The sequence below is a fragment of the Bos taurus genome, chromosome 22 (assembly GCF_002263795.3).
Source record: "Bos taurus isolate L1 Dominette 01449 registration number 42190680 breed Hereford chromosome 22, ARS-UCD2.0, whole genome shotgun sequence".
NCBI lineage: Eukaryota > Metazoa > Chordata > Mammalia > Artiodactyla > Bovidae > Bos > Bos taurus.
Window position 1 is genome coordinate 11,072,171 of NC_037349.1, and position 16,373 is coordinate 11,088,543.

The window sequence follows — 16,373 nt, forward strand, 5'->3', positions numbered from 1 at the left end:
AGGGATTTCCTTGCACAGGATTTATTATTTGGGAGCAGGATGAGGCTGGAGAAGTACATCAAGCTTGTGACCTCAGCTGGAGAGCAGCCTCAGCCTGATCGCACGGGGAGCTCTGGGCCATGAAATGCACCACAGAGTTGTCCCGCCTTGAGGCAAGAGATAACCTCTTTTTTACCCCCATGCCAGTCAGTCATTTCCAGTGAGGCTGGGAAGGGGGCATAAGAACTCCTGAGTGAAGTGGCTCTCATTTAACCAAGGATGTTTCTCCATAAGAGGAAGTTGGGAGCTGATGGCAACCAACTTACAGCTCGGGGTGGGGGCACTGGCCCCACTGAAGTCCCATCCTCCTCCCTTTCCATCCTGTTGGTCCTTCAGATCACCTCTGGGCTTCTTACCTTAAAACTGGCTTTAAAAACTGTTAACAGTCCCCACTGTGCACGGAGTGATGGACCTTCACCTCATTTCTGAGGTCCTGCCAGCCGGTTCCCTGCTGCCTTCCCTCCCTGCCCTTCACCCCGTGGTCTTGCCCCACACCCCTTTGCCAAGTGGTGATGGTGATGGTGATGATGCCGTAGATACAGTGAGCTCTTCCTGTTACCGGGAGCTCTCCATGGTGCTTGGCATCTGTAGTCTCTTGTCTTCTCAACAGTCATGCAAAGTTTTCCTGCCCAAGCTATTTACATCTCAGAAAACAGGTTTGGAAGGATTAAGTGACGTGAGCAGTGTCACACAGTTTGTAAGAGATGGAGCTGGGACTCCTCCCTTAGACCCAGGACTGTCGATGTCAAAGTCCTTGCTCTCCACCTTGTCTGCGGCCTCTGTTCCTCAACACACAGTCGTCTGCTAGACCTCCACATCATCCCCACCAACTGATTCCCATTCCCCCATCAGCCTGCTGAACATCTCATCACCTTCTCTCTGAGGATTCTTGACACTCTCACTGCTGCACCTTTTGGGGCTGGAGGCGGTTCCCTCTCATGAGATTCCCACACTTCCTGCCCAGGCATCTGTTTGCTCACACAGTCCTGCCTGCCTCCTCTCTGCTGCCCCACGCCTCACTGGTACCTGGGGCAGGTACACAGCAGCCAGATGTTGGCTGCAGGCAACCTAGTTGATGTTTTTTCCGCTAGAGAGACACTACAATGTCAGTCCACTCACCCCGCCCTCTTGCCTGCACATGCCTATCGTCCCAACCCTGACCTAAATGTCCTGTCCTGGCTGCTGCCGCAGCACAGTATTGTCAAGAGACCCAGGGAGTTCAAGGCAGAGCTGAAATCTGGTTTCTGCAGCTGCGGTTACCACTGTGAGCCAGCCCCACATCACCTCCCTCCGCACATGGCTTCCACTGTAACGACAGCTTTCCAGGTAGGGGCTGAGGAGGAATAATATTCTCAACAAATCTATTATTTGATGCTGTTAATAAGATGCATCCCCACTTTAGAAACTTTAAATAGGAGGCTGAGGGAAGGCCTTTGGTTTAGGGAAAGACAGCAGTAGAAGACAGAAAGTAATTAACTGCCAAACTGCATCCTCAGGACCCTGGAGGACTGAGGTCAGAGGGCTGGTGTCCTCAAGAAAGTCCCATGGAAGTGGCAGCCGTGAGCTGGGCCGTGGAGGGTGGAGCCTGTTCCCTGGGGATAAGAGCGCTGCAGACGTGGAGTCAGCAGAGCTGAGGCATAGGTGGGGACTGCAGTCGGCCTGAGCAGATGCACTTAGCACAGTTGTGTCCTCTTCCCCGAAAGCTTGCTTTATCAGGTCAAGGTGCAAAGAGAGGAGATTCCAGGATTTTCAGCTGCTTGCTGAGCCAAGTCAGTACTCCTTCCCCCTTCCCACTTCTCCTTCACTATTGACTCCAGGGGGTCTCAGGGCATTTCTGTCCCAGCGTGAGGATTGGGGCTGACATGCCAGCTGGATGAAGGGCTTGTGGCTGAGGGTTGTGGAGCAGGAAGGCCTGCCTGGAGACTCCGGCCGTATTTCTTTTGCTGGTGACACTGGGAGCCTTTTCTTCTGTGTTATTTTCATAGTTAGTTAGTATTTGTTGCTCAGTTGTGTCTGGCTCTTTGAGACCCCGTGGACTGTAGCCCACCAGGCTTCTCTGTCCATGGACTTCTCATATTCACCTCCAGATATCTTTATCAGAGCCACCTTGGAGGTTTGAAGATGGGTGATAGGAAGAGAAAATTAAAACAAGAAGGGAGGAGCGTTAGATTCTAAGACAGCATTCCGTTTCCTCTGGAGGACACAAAAGCTGGATCATCTCCAGGCTGGGCCAGTTCCACGTGGTATCACTTAGCTGTCAAGTGATACATGGCGTTATCTATGGTATAATTAACATGTCTCTTTGCAAAGAACATTCTACAAGGATGTGTCATGCTCTTAGGAAATCGTTTCCAAAGTCAAAAGTTCTGATCTCCCATTAGCATGTTTTGGGAATGAATGCAGAAAAAAAAAAATCCCCAAACATATAAACATATAAGTTGACTAAATAAGCAATCCCCACTTTTGCACACATACTCTCAAATATAAAAACAAACCTTTTCAAGTATCCAAGGAGAGATCGTTTTATCTTTGAAGAGGAAAAAGCACCAATGGGGTTATGTGATTTTCATAGATAAACAGAATAATTTATGCAAATATGTTACTTAAAGAGTAATGCATGCTTTCATGCCCTTCCTGGGCACTGATGCTTACCAGGGGATCATACATTTCAGGCTGATGATGATATCCATTTCCATATGATATTACCTATAAAGTAGTATGGCACACGTGCTCAGTTGCTTCAGTCATGCTTTTGTGACCCTATGGACTGTAGCGCGCCAGGCTCCTCTGTCCAGGCAATTCTGCAGGCAAGAATACTGGAGTTCTTTGCCAAGCCCTCCTCCAGGGGATCTTCCTGCCTTAGGGACTGGACCCTCGTCTCCTACGTCTCCTGCATTGTCAGGCGGGTTCTTCAGCACTAGCACCCCCCGGGAAGACCAAAGTTGTATGTAGTCAGAATTAAAGTCTCTAATCTTGTTGAGAAACTTACAGAATTTTATCCCTTGGTGTTAATTTAAATTTTCATTTGTTTATTTTTTAATTTCTAGAACTCTAAATGAAACCACATGTGGCCTTAGCTTGTTTCCTAGTGAAATGGGTCCTTGCGACATGCACTGTTCATTTTGCAGCAGGGTGGTTTTCACAGATTTTTATATCAAAATTGCCATTTTAAAGGTTATGGTAAAAATAACAGTAGCCAATATTTATTGCCCACCTTTGCTACGCTAGGCGTTGGGTTGGATGTTTCATATAATTATAGAGACTACTAAATCACTCTGAGTATGTCATGCCTTTCACTGTGGCCTTTTCTGAATTTCATTTCTGAATTTTCTGTCCTCTTTCTTCCCCATGCTTCATTCTGCATATTTTCTGTTGACTTGTCTTCTGAGTCACTGGTCTTCGCTGCTGTGTCTAGTCTGCAGTTAACTGCAGCTTCTCTTGTCTTCTCAGCACCTTGGCCCCTGCCTTCTTGGTTTCTTAGTCATATAACCCTGCGCATTGTGGAATCCACCAATGTCCTGAGAACAAACGTGGTGTTACATGCTTCTCTTCTCTTTAGAATCACGATCCTCAAGTCCTGGCTGCCTTTAGTAGCTCTAAGCTTTAAGTTTGTCTTCACAGACTCATAAGACTGCCAGGGACTCAGAACTCTAGAACTCAACCTTTTAGCAACCAGTTCACAGACAGATTCTCAGCCTCTTATTCCAGGCTTCTTACAGACAAGGAAAGAGTTCCCTGCATCACCAGTCCCCAAGCTTTTTGGTGGCAGGGACCAGTTCCACGGAAGACAGTTTTTCCACAGACCAGGGGTGGGGGGGATGGTTTGGGGATGGTTCAGGCACATTACATTTATCAGTAATATGCCCTTCCTGCGAGTGAGGGGGAGCAGCTATAAATACAGATAAATACAGAGGCTGTGTCCACCCTCACCTGCTCTGTGGTCTGATTGAGGACCCCTACCCTAGATAGTTCCCTGACACCTTTAGACAGGTTTATGTGTGTATGTGTGTGTTGTCTGGCTTTTCTGGTTGTTCTCAGTGGGATGGTAGATCTTCGACAAGTCCCTCTATTAGTATTATCACTAATAATAAATGCAAAATACTAACAAATGCAAAAATCCTCAGTTACTTTTAGAGGAATCTTTAAGCTTGTGACAGTTCTAGGCTGTCCTCTAACACTTTAACTACCATTCTCATAGTTATGATTATTGAGAGAACAGAAAAGGCCTCCAACCTCCAAGACTTCTCATTTCTCGGACTGCCTGCAAGGTAATCATAGACAGTAGAGTTGGGTGTGCAGTAGTAGAGTTGGATGTAGAGAGCAGAGGAATTCTGAGAAAGAATACAGGAGGGAGTGGACAAAGAGATCATGTTTGGAAAAAGAAAAGTACTGAGGCCTTTAAAAAAAACAAAAACCCATAGGGGGTTTTTCCCAAACCAAATATCTGGCTTAATGCTAGCTGCTTATTTGTTGGCCTTCTCTGTTATTTGCAAATTGAAAGTAAAACCAACCCTTCCTATTTTCATTTAGTTTACTACTATAGCTGCTAGTTAGCTAAGGAGGATAAAAACCCTTTATTTCTTGGAGAAAAGCAGTGTGAGGTCGGTTTCTAGTTCACCTGGCTGGTCAAGAGGTGTGTGCTGCTCGAGTCCTACTCGTGTTGGGTCATGGCATGGCTTGCAATAGAGTCCCCCAGACAGTGGTGCGGATCTTCCATCAGCCAGGTAAACGGGAGCTTTGACACTCCTTATACTCACCAGGGAAAATTACCTGGTTCCACGAGTAAAGGAGACAGAAGACTTTGGGACTTCTGACTCTCACAATAGCCTAGATGCCCTAGGATAACAGGGCAGAGGGTCCTCTCCTCTGGTGGGATCTTTGTGTGGCTGGCCCCTACCAGTCACAAGTATACCCTGGTGGGGTATACTTCGATTTCTTCTGAGTTAGTTCGATTTCATTTTCAGAGCAAGGTCATGAATGACAAGGAAAAGCTTGAACAGCAAAGAAGAGCTCCCCATGAAGGAATGGGGGTCCTCAGTTACGTTTCCTTAAGAGTCTCCCTTGCTGTTGTCAGCAGACTCTCCTGGGCCCTGTGGTCCTTTCTCAGGGCCCCAACACAGCAGCTCTGTGTGTGAGGTGCGCCAAGGGAGGAGGAAGGTGTAATTCAAAGGAAAGCAAAGCCCATCCCTGGGAGGATAAGTGGACAAGCTCACAGTGTAGACAGAGGGTCTGTAGTGAGTTTGGATGGGCCATTGATGGGGAGGCTGGAACAGGGGACCAAGTTTGTGGAAGAGAAAGGAAGCCTGGGGTTCTAGGCCCAAATCAATGTATTCTGGGAGATGCTTTGTGGAGTTGGCATCTGGAGGTGAGAAGAGGATTTCTGTGTTGTAACAAAACTCAGTAGGTTCACTGCTGAATGACTTAGACACCCATTCCCTCTCGTGGTTCCCCGTGGTGATGAGAGGCTACCAGGTCCACCGGGGGGCATCTTCCATGGGTTCTCTCTCATCCCCCACCTCTCCTCACCAAACTCCAGTCATCTCCCTCCGCTGCTTCCTGTCCCCCTGCTATGTCCCGGCTTGGTCCTCTTCCCAATACAGGTGGTTCATGTATTGGTGTGTGCTAAGTCGCTTCAGTCACATCTGACTCTTTGCAACCCTGTGGACCATAGCCCACCAGGCTCCTCTGTCCATGGGATTCTCCAGGCAAGAATACTGGAGTGGGTTGCCATGCCCTCCTCCAGGGAGTCTTCCCAACCCAGGGATGGAACCCAGGTCTTTTCTGTCTCCTGCATTGGCAGGCAGGTTGTTTACCACTAGCGCCACTTGGGAAGCCCTCCAAGGTGGTACTTACTAGTGGGAAAGAATCCGCCTGCCAGTGCAGGTGTCGAGAAGTAAAGAGATGCGGGTTTGATCACTGGGTCAGGAATATGCCCTGGATTAGGAAATAGCAGCCCACTCCAGTATTCTTGTCTGGAAATTCCATGGACAGAGGAGCCTGGCAGGATACCGTCCATGGGCTCATGAAGAGTCAGATGCAACGGTGGTGACTTAGCATACACATTTTCCCCTGGGGCCCCTGTTTATACTGAACCCAGCAGACCTGCACCCATCAGTCCACTTCCATGCTACAGCCTGAGGGATCTTTCTGTAACAGTGTCCTTGCTGGCCTCCCTACCTCAGTCTCACCCCTCCATCCGAGAAACCAGAGGGATTTTTCTGTAACACAGCCTCTTACATCACCTTACCTACCTGCCAGCTCTGCCTAGAGTTTAGATCGAAATCAACACACGCTGTAAGTCCCCCTGAAATCTGATCCCTGCTTTAGCATCTCTCCTCCCACCTGCCCACAAGCCTGATCTTCCCACCTTTGCAGAACACATGTAATCCACTGGATGGCTGTGGCCTCTCCCCCTGCTGTGTGTACCGGCCATGCCTGCTCTCTGGCTGACGTCTGTCTGTCTGCTGAGTCCAGGAGCACCTCCTCTGAGAAGCCCGACAGCCCTTAGTCCAGCTCGGGTACCCTGCTTGTGCTCCCAAAGCCGCCTCTATCCTATGCGACTAGGTCATCACTGCCTGCCTGTTGCCTTCAAGGGCTGTCTCCCTGGGGCCAGCCCGTTGCCTGGCGTAAAGTAAGCACCCAATAAATTTCGAATTGCACGCATGTCAAGTTCCCTATAAAACCTCAGCCGCTGCAAAATCTGCCACCAGTCTGAGGTTTCTTTTCTGTGCAGCCTCCTTCAGTTTTCAGAACAGGAGACTACAGTAGATTTTTCCCAGAAAAGAGGTGGATTGTTGGCTTTTGGTCTGTCAGAATAGGTGTGTATTCAGCTTGGGAAGTTTTAGTGTGTCGTGGTGAATATTTTCAAGCAGTAAAAAAATTTCAGTGATGAGGGTCTGCGCCTAAACCGTAAACCTCCGTCTAAGGGGTCCCTTCACTTCAATGCAGTGCTGACCTGAGGGAAGCTGTGCTTCCGGAAATGCAAAGGAAGCCATGAAAATGGTGCTGCCACCTTTCTTTTGCAGCTCGGATAAAACCAAGCACAGTGTGGGCAAGAAGGGCTGTTCTTTGGGGAGTGCCGGCTCATTTCTATTTGCCATGCCCTCCCCTGCCTCCACCCGCAGCTCAGTGTGGGGTAGGACCCTTCTGCACAGAGCTTTTGGGACATGTCATAAGAAGGTGTTTCTCAGACATCTTAGTTAAAACTGACTCATGCAGTTAGTGCCAGAGCACAGCATCTGCACCCCTAGATGTCATAGTTCATCACTCACCCCAAATAGCTGTTCCTCAACTAGGACTTCTCTCCACATCGGTCATGGCTTGAATGGCTGCACATTTAGAAATAGCCCTCATGCAAAGTCCCTGTTAATTAGTTATTTGTCATTTATTCACATTCTTCCCGGAATGAGGGACATTTCTTTCTTGGCCTGTGTCCCCCTAAGTAGTTAAGTAATATTTCAAGGTGAGGTCAGAACAATTGGGATGTTTTTTAAACAGCACGTGACGACTTCAAGGAAAGCAATTTTGCTTCTGGTTCTAAGAATGAGTCCAATTCTGTCACTTACTGGTTTGAGGGTGAAGCACAATTTATTTGAGCTCTGGGGCCTCTGTTTATCTCATCTGTAAAATGGGAGCAACGCAGACCACCAGCTCAGGTATTGTGTGGATTAAGTAAAAGGATGTCTGGGGGAGAGGTTGGCCCAGTTTCTAGAATACATGTGGTAGCCAGGAAACATTCAGTGACTTCTGCCTCCCCCAGCCCCATCCTCCGTTCCTCCCACAAGAATAGCATCATGTAATAACTGACTTCTTTTGACATGAAGGATTTAAATGCAGAACCTTAAGGCAGTCATTCTTAAAGAAACACTGGAGCATTTATCTGTGAGAACATTAAGACTGCACTCATTCACTGTTCTCTGCACCCAGACTTTAAATTCTGTTTTGGAGAGTCAGTCAGTAGGCACCTGGATCCCAGGTAGGTGTTTTCCTCCTGGAAAGGACATGAGTGTTAAAGATCTGCTCCTAAAATCTGAAATTGGAGAGAATTTTCTGGAAGTATCTTACCCAAAGGCTCACCTGTCACTCCCCTGTGAAGTCCTGTGTTTTATTTATGCAAATGATTGAATCTCTTCTCAGCTGATTGCTTTTCTGAGCACAGAGATAAGCCACCTCCTGGTCACTCAGACTCCCATCCCTAGAGTGATTTGTCCCCCATGCCCCACATTCAGCAGCCCCATCTGCTTCCTCTCCCATGCCACTCTGGCTCGGATGCCATGTCTTCTCCTGGGCTGCTGTGGGAGATTTTCTATGTCTCTGAACATGCTCTGTTCCACATACATACCCCCATGGAACTCCCAGGAAACACAGGGTTCTGTGCCCCAGTAAACCTGGGGTCACCCTACTCTTTCTGGGAGGCAGTTGCTGTAAAAACATACCATAAACAAAAGACACAAACCCCTCTATTTAACCTGGTGCCCCTGCCCCCCAGCTTGTTCGATCACAGACCCTTTCATTTACCCCCTTCCCGGGGAACTGAGGCTCACAGACCCATCTTGGAGAATGCTGCTACCAAATGGTCAGATGGGCTGCCATTCATTCACTTATTTAAGCAGCTCTGAGTCCAAATGCTGGTGGGTAAGGACCTCTGTGAAAAAAAAAAAACAAAAAAAACAACTCTGTGTTAAAAAAGGGTGGGGGTGGGTAGCTCTATGTGCTAACCTGGAACCACCTCCAGGATGCATGCTGAGTAAGGAAAGCAAAGTGCAGCCATCATTTACCTAAATGTGCTTAGACTGGACAGATGCCCTGAAACCGATAGGCATGTCTGCCTCTGGGGTGGCACTGGGTATCCAGGAGGGTGGGGTGGGGTATGAGCCAGCTCCTCACTGTGTGCCTCTTGGGAACTTTAAAACTTTCTACTGTTTTGAACACTGCACTCGCCTGCTTCCAACTCCACCAGACTTTACACAGAGTGTAGTTTGAAGTCCTTGGCTCTGCTTGAGGCTTTGGGGTTGGGTGGCCTCTGCCCGCCCACCTAGCGCCTCTCACTCCTGCTTGCCTGCCGGCTCCTTGACAGATGCAGGCAATGGAGACGTGGCTCATTGGTGCTACTTCTCAGATTTGCCCTGCTCCCCTTGAAAGCCCACCTTCCATAGTGTGTGCTGGCCAGGGATGCAGGGAAACTAATGCTTTATTCCTGCCTCGCTCTCTAACTTGTGAGCCTGGGGGAGCCGGAGTCCCGGGGAGGCAGTGGAGCAGACTGAAGCAGAAAGGCCAGGAACTGAGCTGATGTGACTCAGAATCCTTATTAGCCTTGTGGCCTGGGGAACTTGTGCCTTCATCTTCCCTTTATTATACAATGGAGGGGAGTAAGCCCAGCTCCCATGCTCTGGGTGTGTGGTAAGCCACACACCTTACCTCTCAAGAACACCTTGCACAGTGCCTGGCATCTTGTCGGTGCTCACTGGGACTATCAGCCTATCACTCCCTTGGCTCTTGAAGTCCTAGGGTCTGAAGGAAAGAACACAGGCCTGAAGCCCGACTTCACCCCTGGCTCCAAGGAGCCCAGCGCTGGGAAGCCATCAGGCCCCAGTGTCTACAGGTCCCCTGCCCTAACACAGAATCTGTATTTATCTCAACTCAGAAGAGCTTTGATGATCAAAACCCCATGGATTGGAAGGGTTAGTGCTGCACTGTGAGTACAGATGCTCGCCAGCCCGCCAACTAGCTTATAAGAATATTTGGAAGCTGACTAAGGTAATGTCTTCCACATGCTAAAGAGACCATGATTTCGCACCATGCAAGGTAGAGTGGGAAAACCCCCACTTATTAGCGGAGTGACCTTGGACAAGACAGTCACTGCCCTTGGCCTCATTACCTCATCTTAAAATATGAAAGCAATAAAATCCAGTCTCACAAGGGTGGTTTGTGAGGCTCACACGGGGCGGTCCGTGTGGAAGGTCTTTGTAAACTGTTGAAATGCTCTGCACATGTCAGCAGCGCCCGCCGTTCACGTGCCTTGTGTTTATTGTTTCAGCGGAGAGTACAGGACGTCATCAGCCCCATCGTGTTCGAGGCCGCCTACAGCCTGGGCGAGCATGTGACGGGAGAGGAGGAGAAGGAGCTGCCAGCCCTAACCCCCGTGCTCCGCTGGAAAAAGGGACAAAAGATTGCCCAGAAGAATCAGGTACCTGAAAACTCATGGTTGGGACCCCAGGTGGCAGGTGCACATGTACAAGTAATGGCCCCGGTGGCATGGGAGCCCAAGGCTGGGCACACCCCCTCCTGGGCCTCCCTTTCCTGATCTGCAAAATGCTGAAATGTATGATTTGGAGGGTTGTGTCTAATAACCATGTGATTTAAACTCATTGATTCCCAAACAATTAGAAAATGATGATCCCTTTGAGGTCATGAACTGGCAGCTTGGTCTCCTCACTTGCATCCTTTTCCTGCAGCATTTCTAGAGCTCAGATCAGTACCTAGTGAGTGCTCTACATACAGGTTTTATTGATGGGACTGTGAGTGGGTGATGAAGCAAGAACTTCCTCTTGTTAGAATTGGTGGTTGAGTTGAGAAAGCTCAGCTCAGTTGTCTTTGGAAGGCAAAGCACCATGAGTGCAGGCTGTCACCATCCTCCCCGAGCTCAGCAGATTCTCGGCTGTGCTGCTGTGTGGAGGAGCTATATGGGATGCAGCCTGTACAAGACCATATGGAGTAGGAGTGAGCCATGAGCTAACACCACGTCGCAGCACTGGCCTGTCTGCCCCAAGCAATCTGGAAGATGTGCGGTGCTGACTCTGTTGCAGGAAATATGCACGAAATCTGCGATCCCAGGTCTGAGTCTAAATCTTTCTCTAACACCCAAGATCATCACAGATCCAGGACCTGGGGAAGGTCAGACAAAACTGTTTTTTGGCTAAACCAGACTCCTGGGTGGGGTGGGGACAAAGCTGTGGAACCTCTCACCAGCCCCACCCTCCATAGTTCTGACTGCTCTGAACTTGTGGGAAAACTAGCAGATCATGACCCACGCCTTGCAGATGAGACTTGTAAATAGAACCACAGAGAAGAGTTTGGAGTTCGAGATATAAGATTTTTACCAAGATGTCCCCATTTTCTCCCAAAGTCTGTCTCATGTGGTTTTGGGTCAGGTTCCCCAGAAGCAGTGCCTGAAACAGGGGTTTGGGAGCACTTGGTCTAATGAGTTGGTGTTCTTAGAGAAATCTGGAAGGAAAGGGAGGAGGGTGAGCAAGGATGTGCTCTTGGGCAAAGTCTAGCTTTGGCCTGAGGCTGGGAGCTCTGGAGCATAAATTACACCGAAGAGCCATCCTCTCCTTGAGGGGAAGGGGCTGACCCTTTGTACCCTTATTAGTCAGCTGTTGGCTGACTGTGGGGGGTGGAACTATGGGGGATTGTATGACTGACTATGGGGGATTGTAACCATCCTTGAAGGAGACTCTCTCTAGCTGTGGACAGTTCTCCCAAAATTAGAGAGACTTTTTTTTTAAGGACCCACCAGCTTGCAAGCAGGATAAACCCAAAGTATCCTAGGTACATCATTTTGAAATGTCACTACGCCTAAGACATAAGGAAAATTCTTAATGCTTCCATGACAAAGAGTACAGGATGGTGATAGTGGGGAATATATGTCCTCTCCCAACATAATTAGAGTCACGCTAAGTAATCCATTAGACTTCTTGTTAGTAAGATTGGAAACTAGCGTATGTGAAATAAGGGCTTCAAAGCTCTGAGAAAAGGTGATTTTGAAACTAGGGTTTTATACGTAGCCTAAAAGTCAAGTATGAAATAAAATCAAGTTGAAATAAAGTCATTATTCAGACAAGCAACTACCCAGAAAGTTTACATCCCTGGTAACCTTTCCAAGGAAGTTACCTAAGATGCACTCCAAGAAAAAAGGGTGACAGCTAGAAGGAGCAAAAAGTTGAATGTGAGAACAAACTCTTAGAAGTCCAATGATAAGAAATTCCAGGATTACAGTTGTGCAGCATGTCTAAAAAACAGTTGATCAGTTTAGAGCAAAGGATTAATGAACTTTGAGAAGAATGAAGCCAGCCATAGACAGAATAATAAGAAAGCAGCAAATAATCAGGACACAGTGTAGGTAGAATGTATGTTTTCTATGGATACAAAAAATGAAGGCAATCAAAAACTCCCAGAAAAGTAAAAATATGGCTAATATGTCATGGTTCAATATAAAACAAAGCATGGTAGGATGTGAAGCCAGTAGAACAGCATATGGAAGAGAAGGATCTTAATACTAGAAACATTGCCCCTTAAGTAAAAGTTGAGTTTTCTGGTCATTTAACTTTGTACCTGTGTAGAGGAGGATTTGTAATCATGACATTTGTCTTGGCTCTGCTGTGAACAGCAATCATGAGGCCATAATACTAGCACTGTTCATTGGTGTTCAGTATTTAGAGTTTAATATAGGACAACAAAAGTTGTTTTAATATCTTAATTTTTTAAATTAGTGAGCCAAAGATATTGTAAAACCTGATGAAACTGTAAAAAGCTGTTTATTACTTAAAATTTCAAAGGGTACCCAGGTCAGTAAAGGATCTCAAGATGGCTGGACAGAAACTTGCTCTAAAAACCATTGACTGGGTAGCTTTCGGGGAGATCACCCCCCCAAACCGGAAGGCCGTGACTAACTCCTTCAAGTCCTGGAATGAGATGCTCACCTCCAGGTTGGCTACTCTGCCTGAGAAGCCATCTGCTATCGACTGGGTTTACTCCAAGGCCAACATGGCAAAGGCTGGCTTGATGGATGACTTTGAGGAGAAGTTTAATGCCCTGAACGTTCCTGTACCAGAGGATAAATATACTGCCCAGGTGGACGCTGAAGAAAAAGAAGATGTAAAAAGTTGTGCTGAGTTTTTGTCTCTTTCAAAGACCAGGATTTAGAATTATGAGAAAGAGCTGGAGAAGATGAGGAACATACTTCCATTTGATTAAATGACTATTGAGAACTTGAATTGAAGTCTTCCCAGAAACCAAATTAGACAAGAAGAAGTACCCCTACTGGCCTCACAAGCCAATTTAGAGCTTATAAGCTCAAGTCCATGGGGTCACTAAGAGTCGGGCACGACTGAGCAACTTTACTTTCACTTTTCACTCTCATGCATTGAAGAAGGAAATGGCAACCCACTCCACTATTCTTGCCTGGAGAATCCCAGGGACAGAGGAGCCTAGTGGGCTGCTGTCTGTGGGGTCGCACAGAGTCGGACACGAATGAAGTGACTTAGCAGCAGTAGCAAGCTTAAGTCTGGGAGAAAGCTCTGGCCCTTGAATTGCAAACTCTGGACATTAAAAATGATTACATAGCAAAAAAGAATTGCAAAGGTTACCAGTAAAGCAGTGCTTCATAAAGTGTGGCCACCCAGCCAGCAGTATCAGCCTCCCTTGGGATAATGTCAGAAAAGAAAAGTCCTGGGTCCCACTCCTGACCCTTTGAATTAGAAACTCATGGGGTGGATCCCAGAAACCTCGGTTTTAACAGACTGATTAGGTGAGTCTGATGCAGTTAACAACTGAGACAGTAGAAGAGCTAAGAGTAACTACCTACCTATCAAAACTAGGAAGGTGAATGGTGGGAGGGGACCTTTATGTAGGTGAGTTAAATTTTTATCTATCATGGAAGGAATTCAGTGAAATAATGTCTAAATCCGATAAATCAAGAAGAAATAGGATTGATACTACTAATTTTCTAGGAATTTTCTAGGGACATGGAAATAACCATCCAAAGAAACATAAAGGGACATAACCACAATGGGTAATAGTGGTTCCTCCTGAGAGGAGGACCCAGTATAGAGAGGTGTGGGGTAGAAGGTTATTATTTTAACCATGTGATTCTTTGGTTGAAAATGAAAGAAAAATATTGTCCTTAGATTGAGAAGATTGTCTAGGAGCCTGAGAAAAAAATTGGGGAGAGTGATCTTTGCTTTACTCCTTTTCCTGATTAAAAAAATATATATATATATATATAAGATAATTTAATGATCTTCCTCCATGTGTCTTCCAGATGTTGGCTCAGTTTAAGGGGAAGAAACATTCTGAGAGCTAGGCCCACTGTGGGAAGCAGAGCTGTTTTTTGACTTGTGTATATGTGAGAGGTCCACAAAGAGCATCTGACCTCTTTCACAGGAAGGAGTAAGCTCACTGGAGCTCTTCATTTTGCCAGATAACATTAAAATGTAAGTGCCATAGTCTCTTCAGCGAAAAGGCACCAAACCCATGCTGGTGCACAGGATTGCACAATGGAGCAGGTTAAATTATGGCGATCTTTTAGAGTCAAGAGTCTTCCCCCACTGATGGTCTAGTTCAGGTGGAATAAGTGCACAGACAGTGGATATAACATGTAGTCAGTGACTAAAGCATGTTAAGTGCAGGCTTACTGATGGATCCCAGGCTTTTGGCAGAGAGTAGGAGTGAGTGAGGCAGGCAGGAGGCCAGACCTTCCCTCTGCAGGGTGAAGAACAGCCTTGGGAGAAAATGGCCTCCAGGGTAGGTGCTAGGCTGTCTGAGTGAACAGTGGGGTTGCCACCAATGCTGAGGATGGATTGGGATTCTGGGCACTCGGGATATTGGCACCTTACCCTGAAAACCTCTGTAGGACGTACAGTCTGTTGAGTGTATTTTTCCACCTTAAAATTATAAGGAAAGCAGAGACCTGCCTGTCTGTCTCCTCAAGAAATATTTGATATAAAAGTAACAACAAGTGTTTTATCCATTAGTCAGAAGGGTATTTAAAAGAACTATAAATCTAAGAGCAGTTCAGTTAACTGAATGTCTGCTACATGTAAGACCTGGATAAAAAGATAAATGAAACTTTGCTGTACTAGTAGACTTAGAGACTATAAGAATAACATATATAGAACAGAAAGCCAGATTCAGACTAATGTGTGTGAATTTCACTCCGAGACCTCTTCCAACTGAAGATGCTCCAACTCAATGGACATAAATTTGAGCAAACTCCCAGAGATAGTGGAGAACAGAGGAGCCTGGCATGCTACTGTCTATGGGGTCACAAAGAGTTGGACATGACTAAGAGACTGAACAACAACAACTCTGCAGAAGGGAGAATTGGAGGGAGATTCATGGAGGAAGTAGGATTTGGATACTTGGGACTGGAGAGGTTTGACGAACAGAGAAGGGACTGATGGATGCTAATAGTCTTCCATGTGGCTGAAGTGAGGGGAACGAGATGGGCCTTCAGGGCTGGAGGTATAGTCAGACAATCTAAGGCTATCTGGTTACTGACCAGGGAGTTAGACTTGATTGGTCTTGTAGGGAACAGGAGATGATCACATCTTCTTGAGACAGTCTGCCTGGGCCAGGGGCGGAGTGGGGGGCCGGTGGGGGTGACGGGGCACTAAGGAGCTCTCGTAGCAGCCCCAGGAAGTTCTTGCAGGTCAGTTCATGAAGGTCCTGTCTGATATACTCATAGTTGCTAGAGGGTCTCAGCTGCTGAAAGAAGGTGGAACAGTCCTGGGAAGCCTCCTGGCCTGTGTGCTGGGAAAGAAGCAAGACTATCATGGGGGCCCTTATGTCCCCCCTCCAGATGAGCATACTAGTGGCAATGACAGAGGCCCTCGTTTCCCACCTGTACACAGAGTAGAGCTTTGGAAATGATAACTGCTCTCAGGTTTCCTCAGGAGGACCCCAAAGGGACCTAGTCGGAGCTGGGCTTCCAGGCCACCCACTGCAGTAGACAGAATGGACCCTAAAGATGTCCACACCCTCATTCCTGGAATCTGTGAATATGATGCATTACATGGCAAAGGGACTTTGCAGGTATAACTAAGGTTATGGGCTTTACACTAGGGAGGGTATTCTGGAATATCCAGCCAGGCCTGATCTTTCTCCACTTGGAGGAAGGAGGAAGGTGGTAGAACAGAAGGTCAGAGAGATCTGAAGCTTGAGAAGAACTTAGCCTGTCATTGTTGGCTTTGAAGATGGAGGTGCAACTTGACAAGGAATGCAGACAGCCTTGAGAGGCCGGGAGAGGCTCCCTGATGAGTGTCAGCAAGGAAATGGGGACCTCAGTCCTACAACCACAGGGAAATGAATTCTTCCAATAACCTGAATAAGCCTGGAAGCAGATTCTCCCCCAGAGCCTCCAGATTAGGACCCAGATTAGGTAACACTTTGATTTTGGCTATTGATCCCCAATACCTAGCACTGCCTGACTCACAGAGGTTGAGTAAACCTATCTCAGTGAAGAGAGCCCTTCTGAGGGAGCACAAGGCTGGGTCCTCCTGTGGAGTGTGGACGTCATATCAGAATGTCTCCACTACAGATTCAGCAAAGCTCTG

General features: G+C 47.2%; 1 protein-coding gene and 1 pseudogene across 1 annotated transcript in view; both read left to right on the forward strand.

Moving 5' to 3' along the window:
* The window catches only part of ITGA9 (integrin subunit alpha 9), a 361,696-nt gene that overhangs the window by 163,766 nt on the left and 181,557 nt on the right, over positions 1 to 16,373 (forward strand). The window contains exon 16 of the mRNA NM_001192718.2: positions 10,076 to 10,225. Coding sequence (NP_001179647.1) covers positions 10,076 to 10,225 — 150 coding nt within the window. The remainder of the gene's footprint in view (positions 1 to 10,075; positions 10,226 to 16,373) is intronic.
* Positions 10,236 to 13,111, forward strand: LOC107131653 (ATP synthase subunit d, mitochondrial-like; annotated as a pseudogene).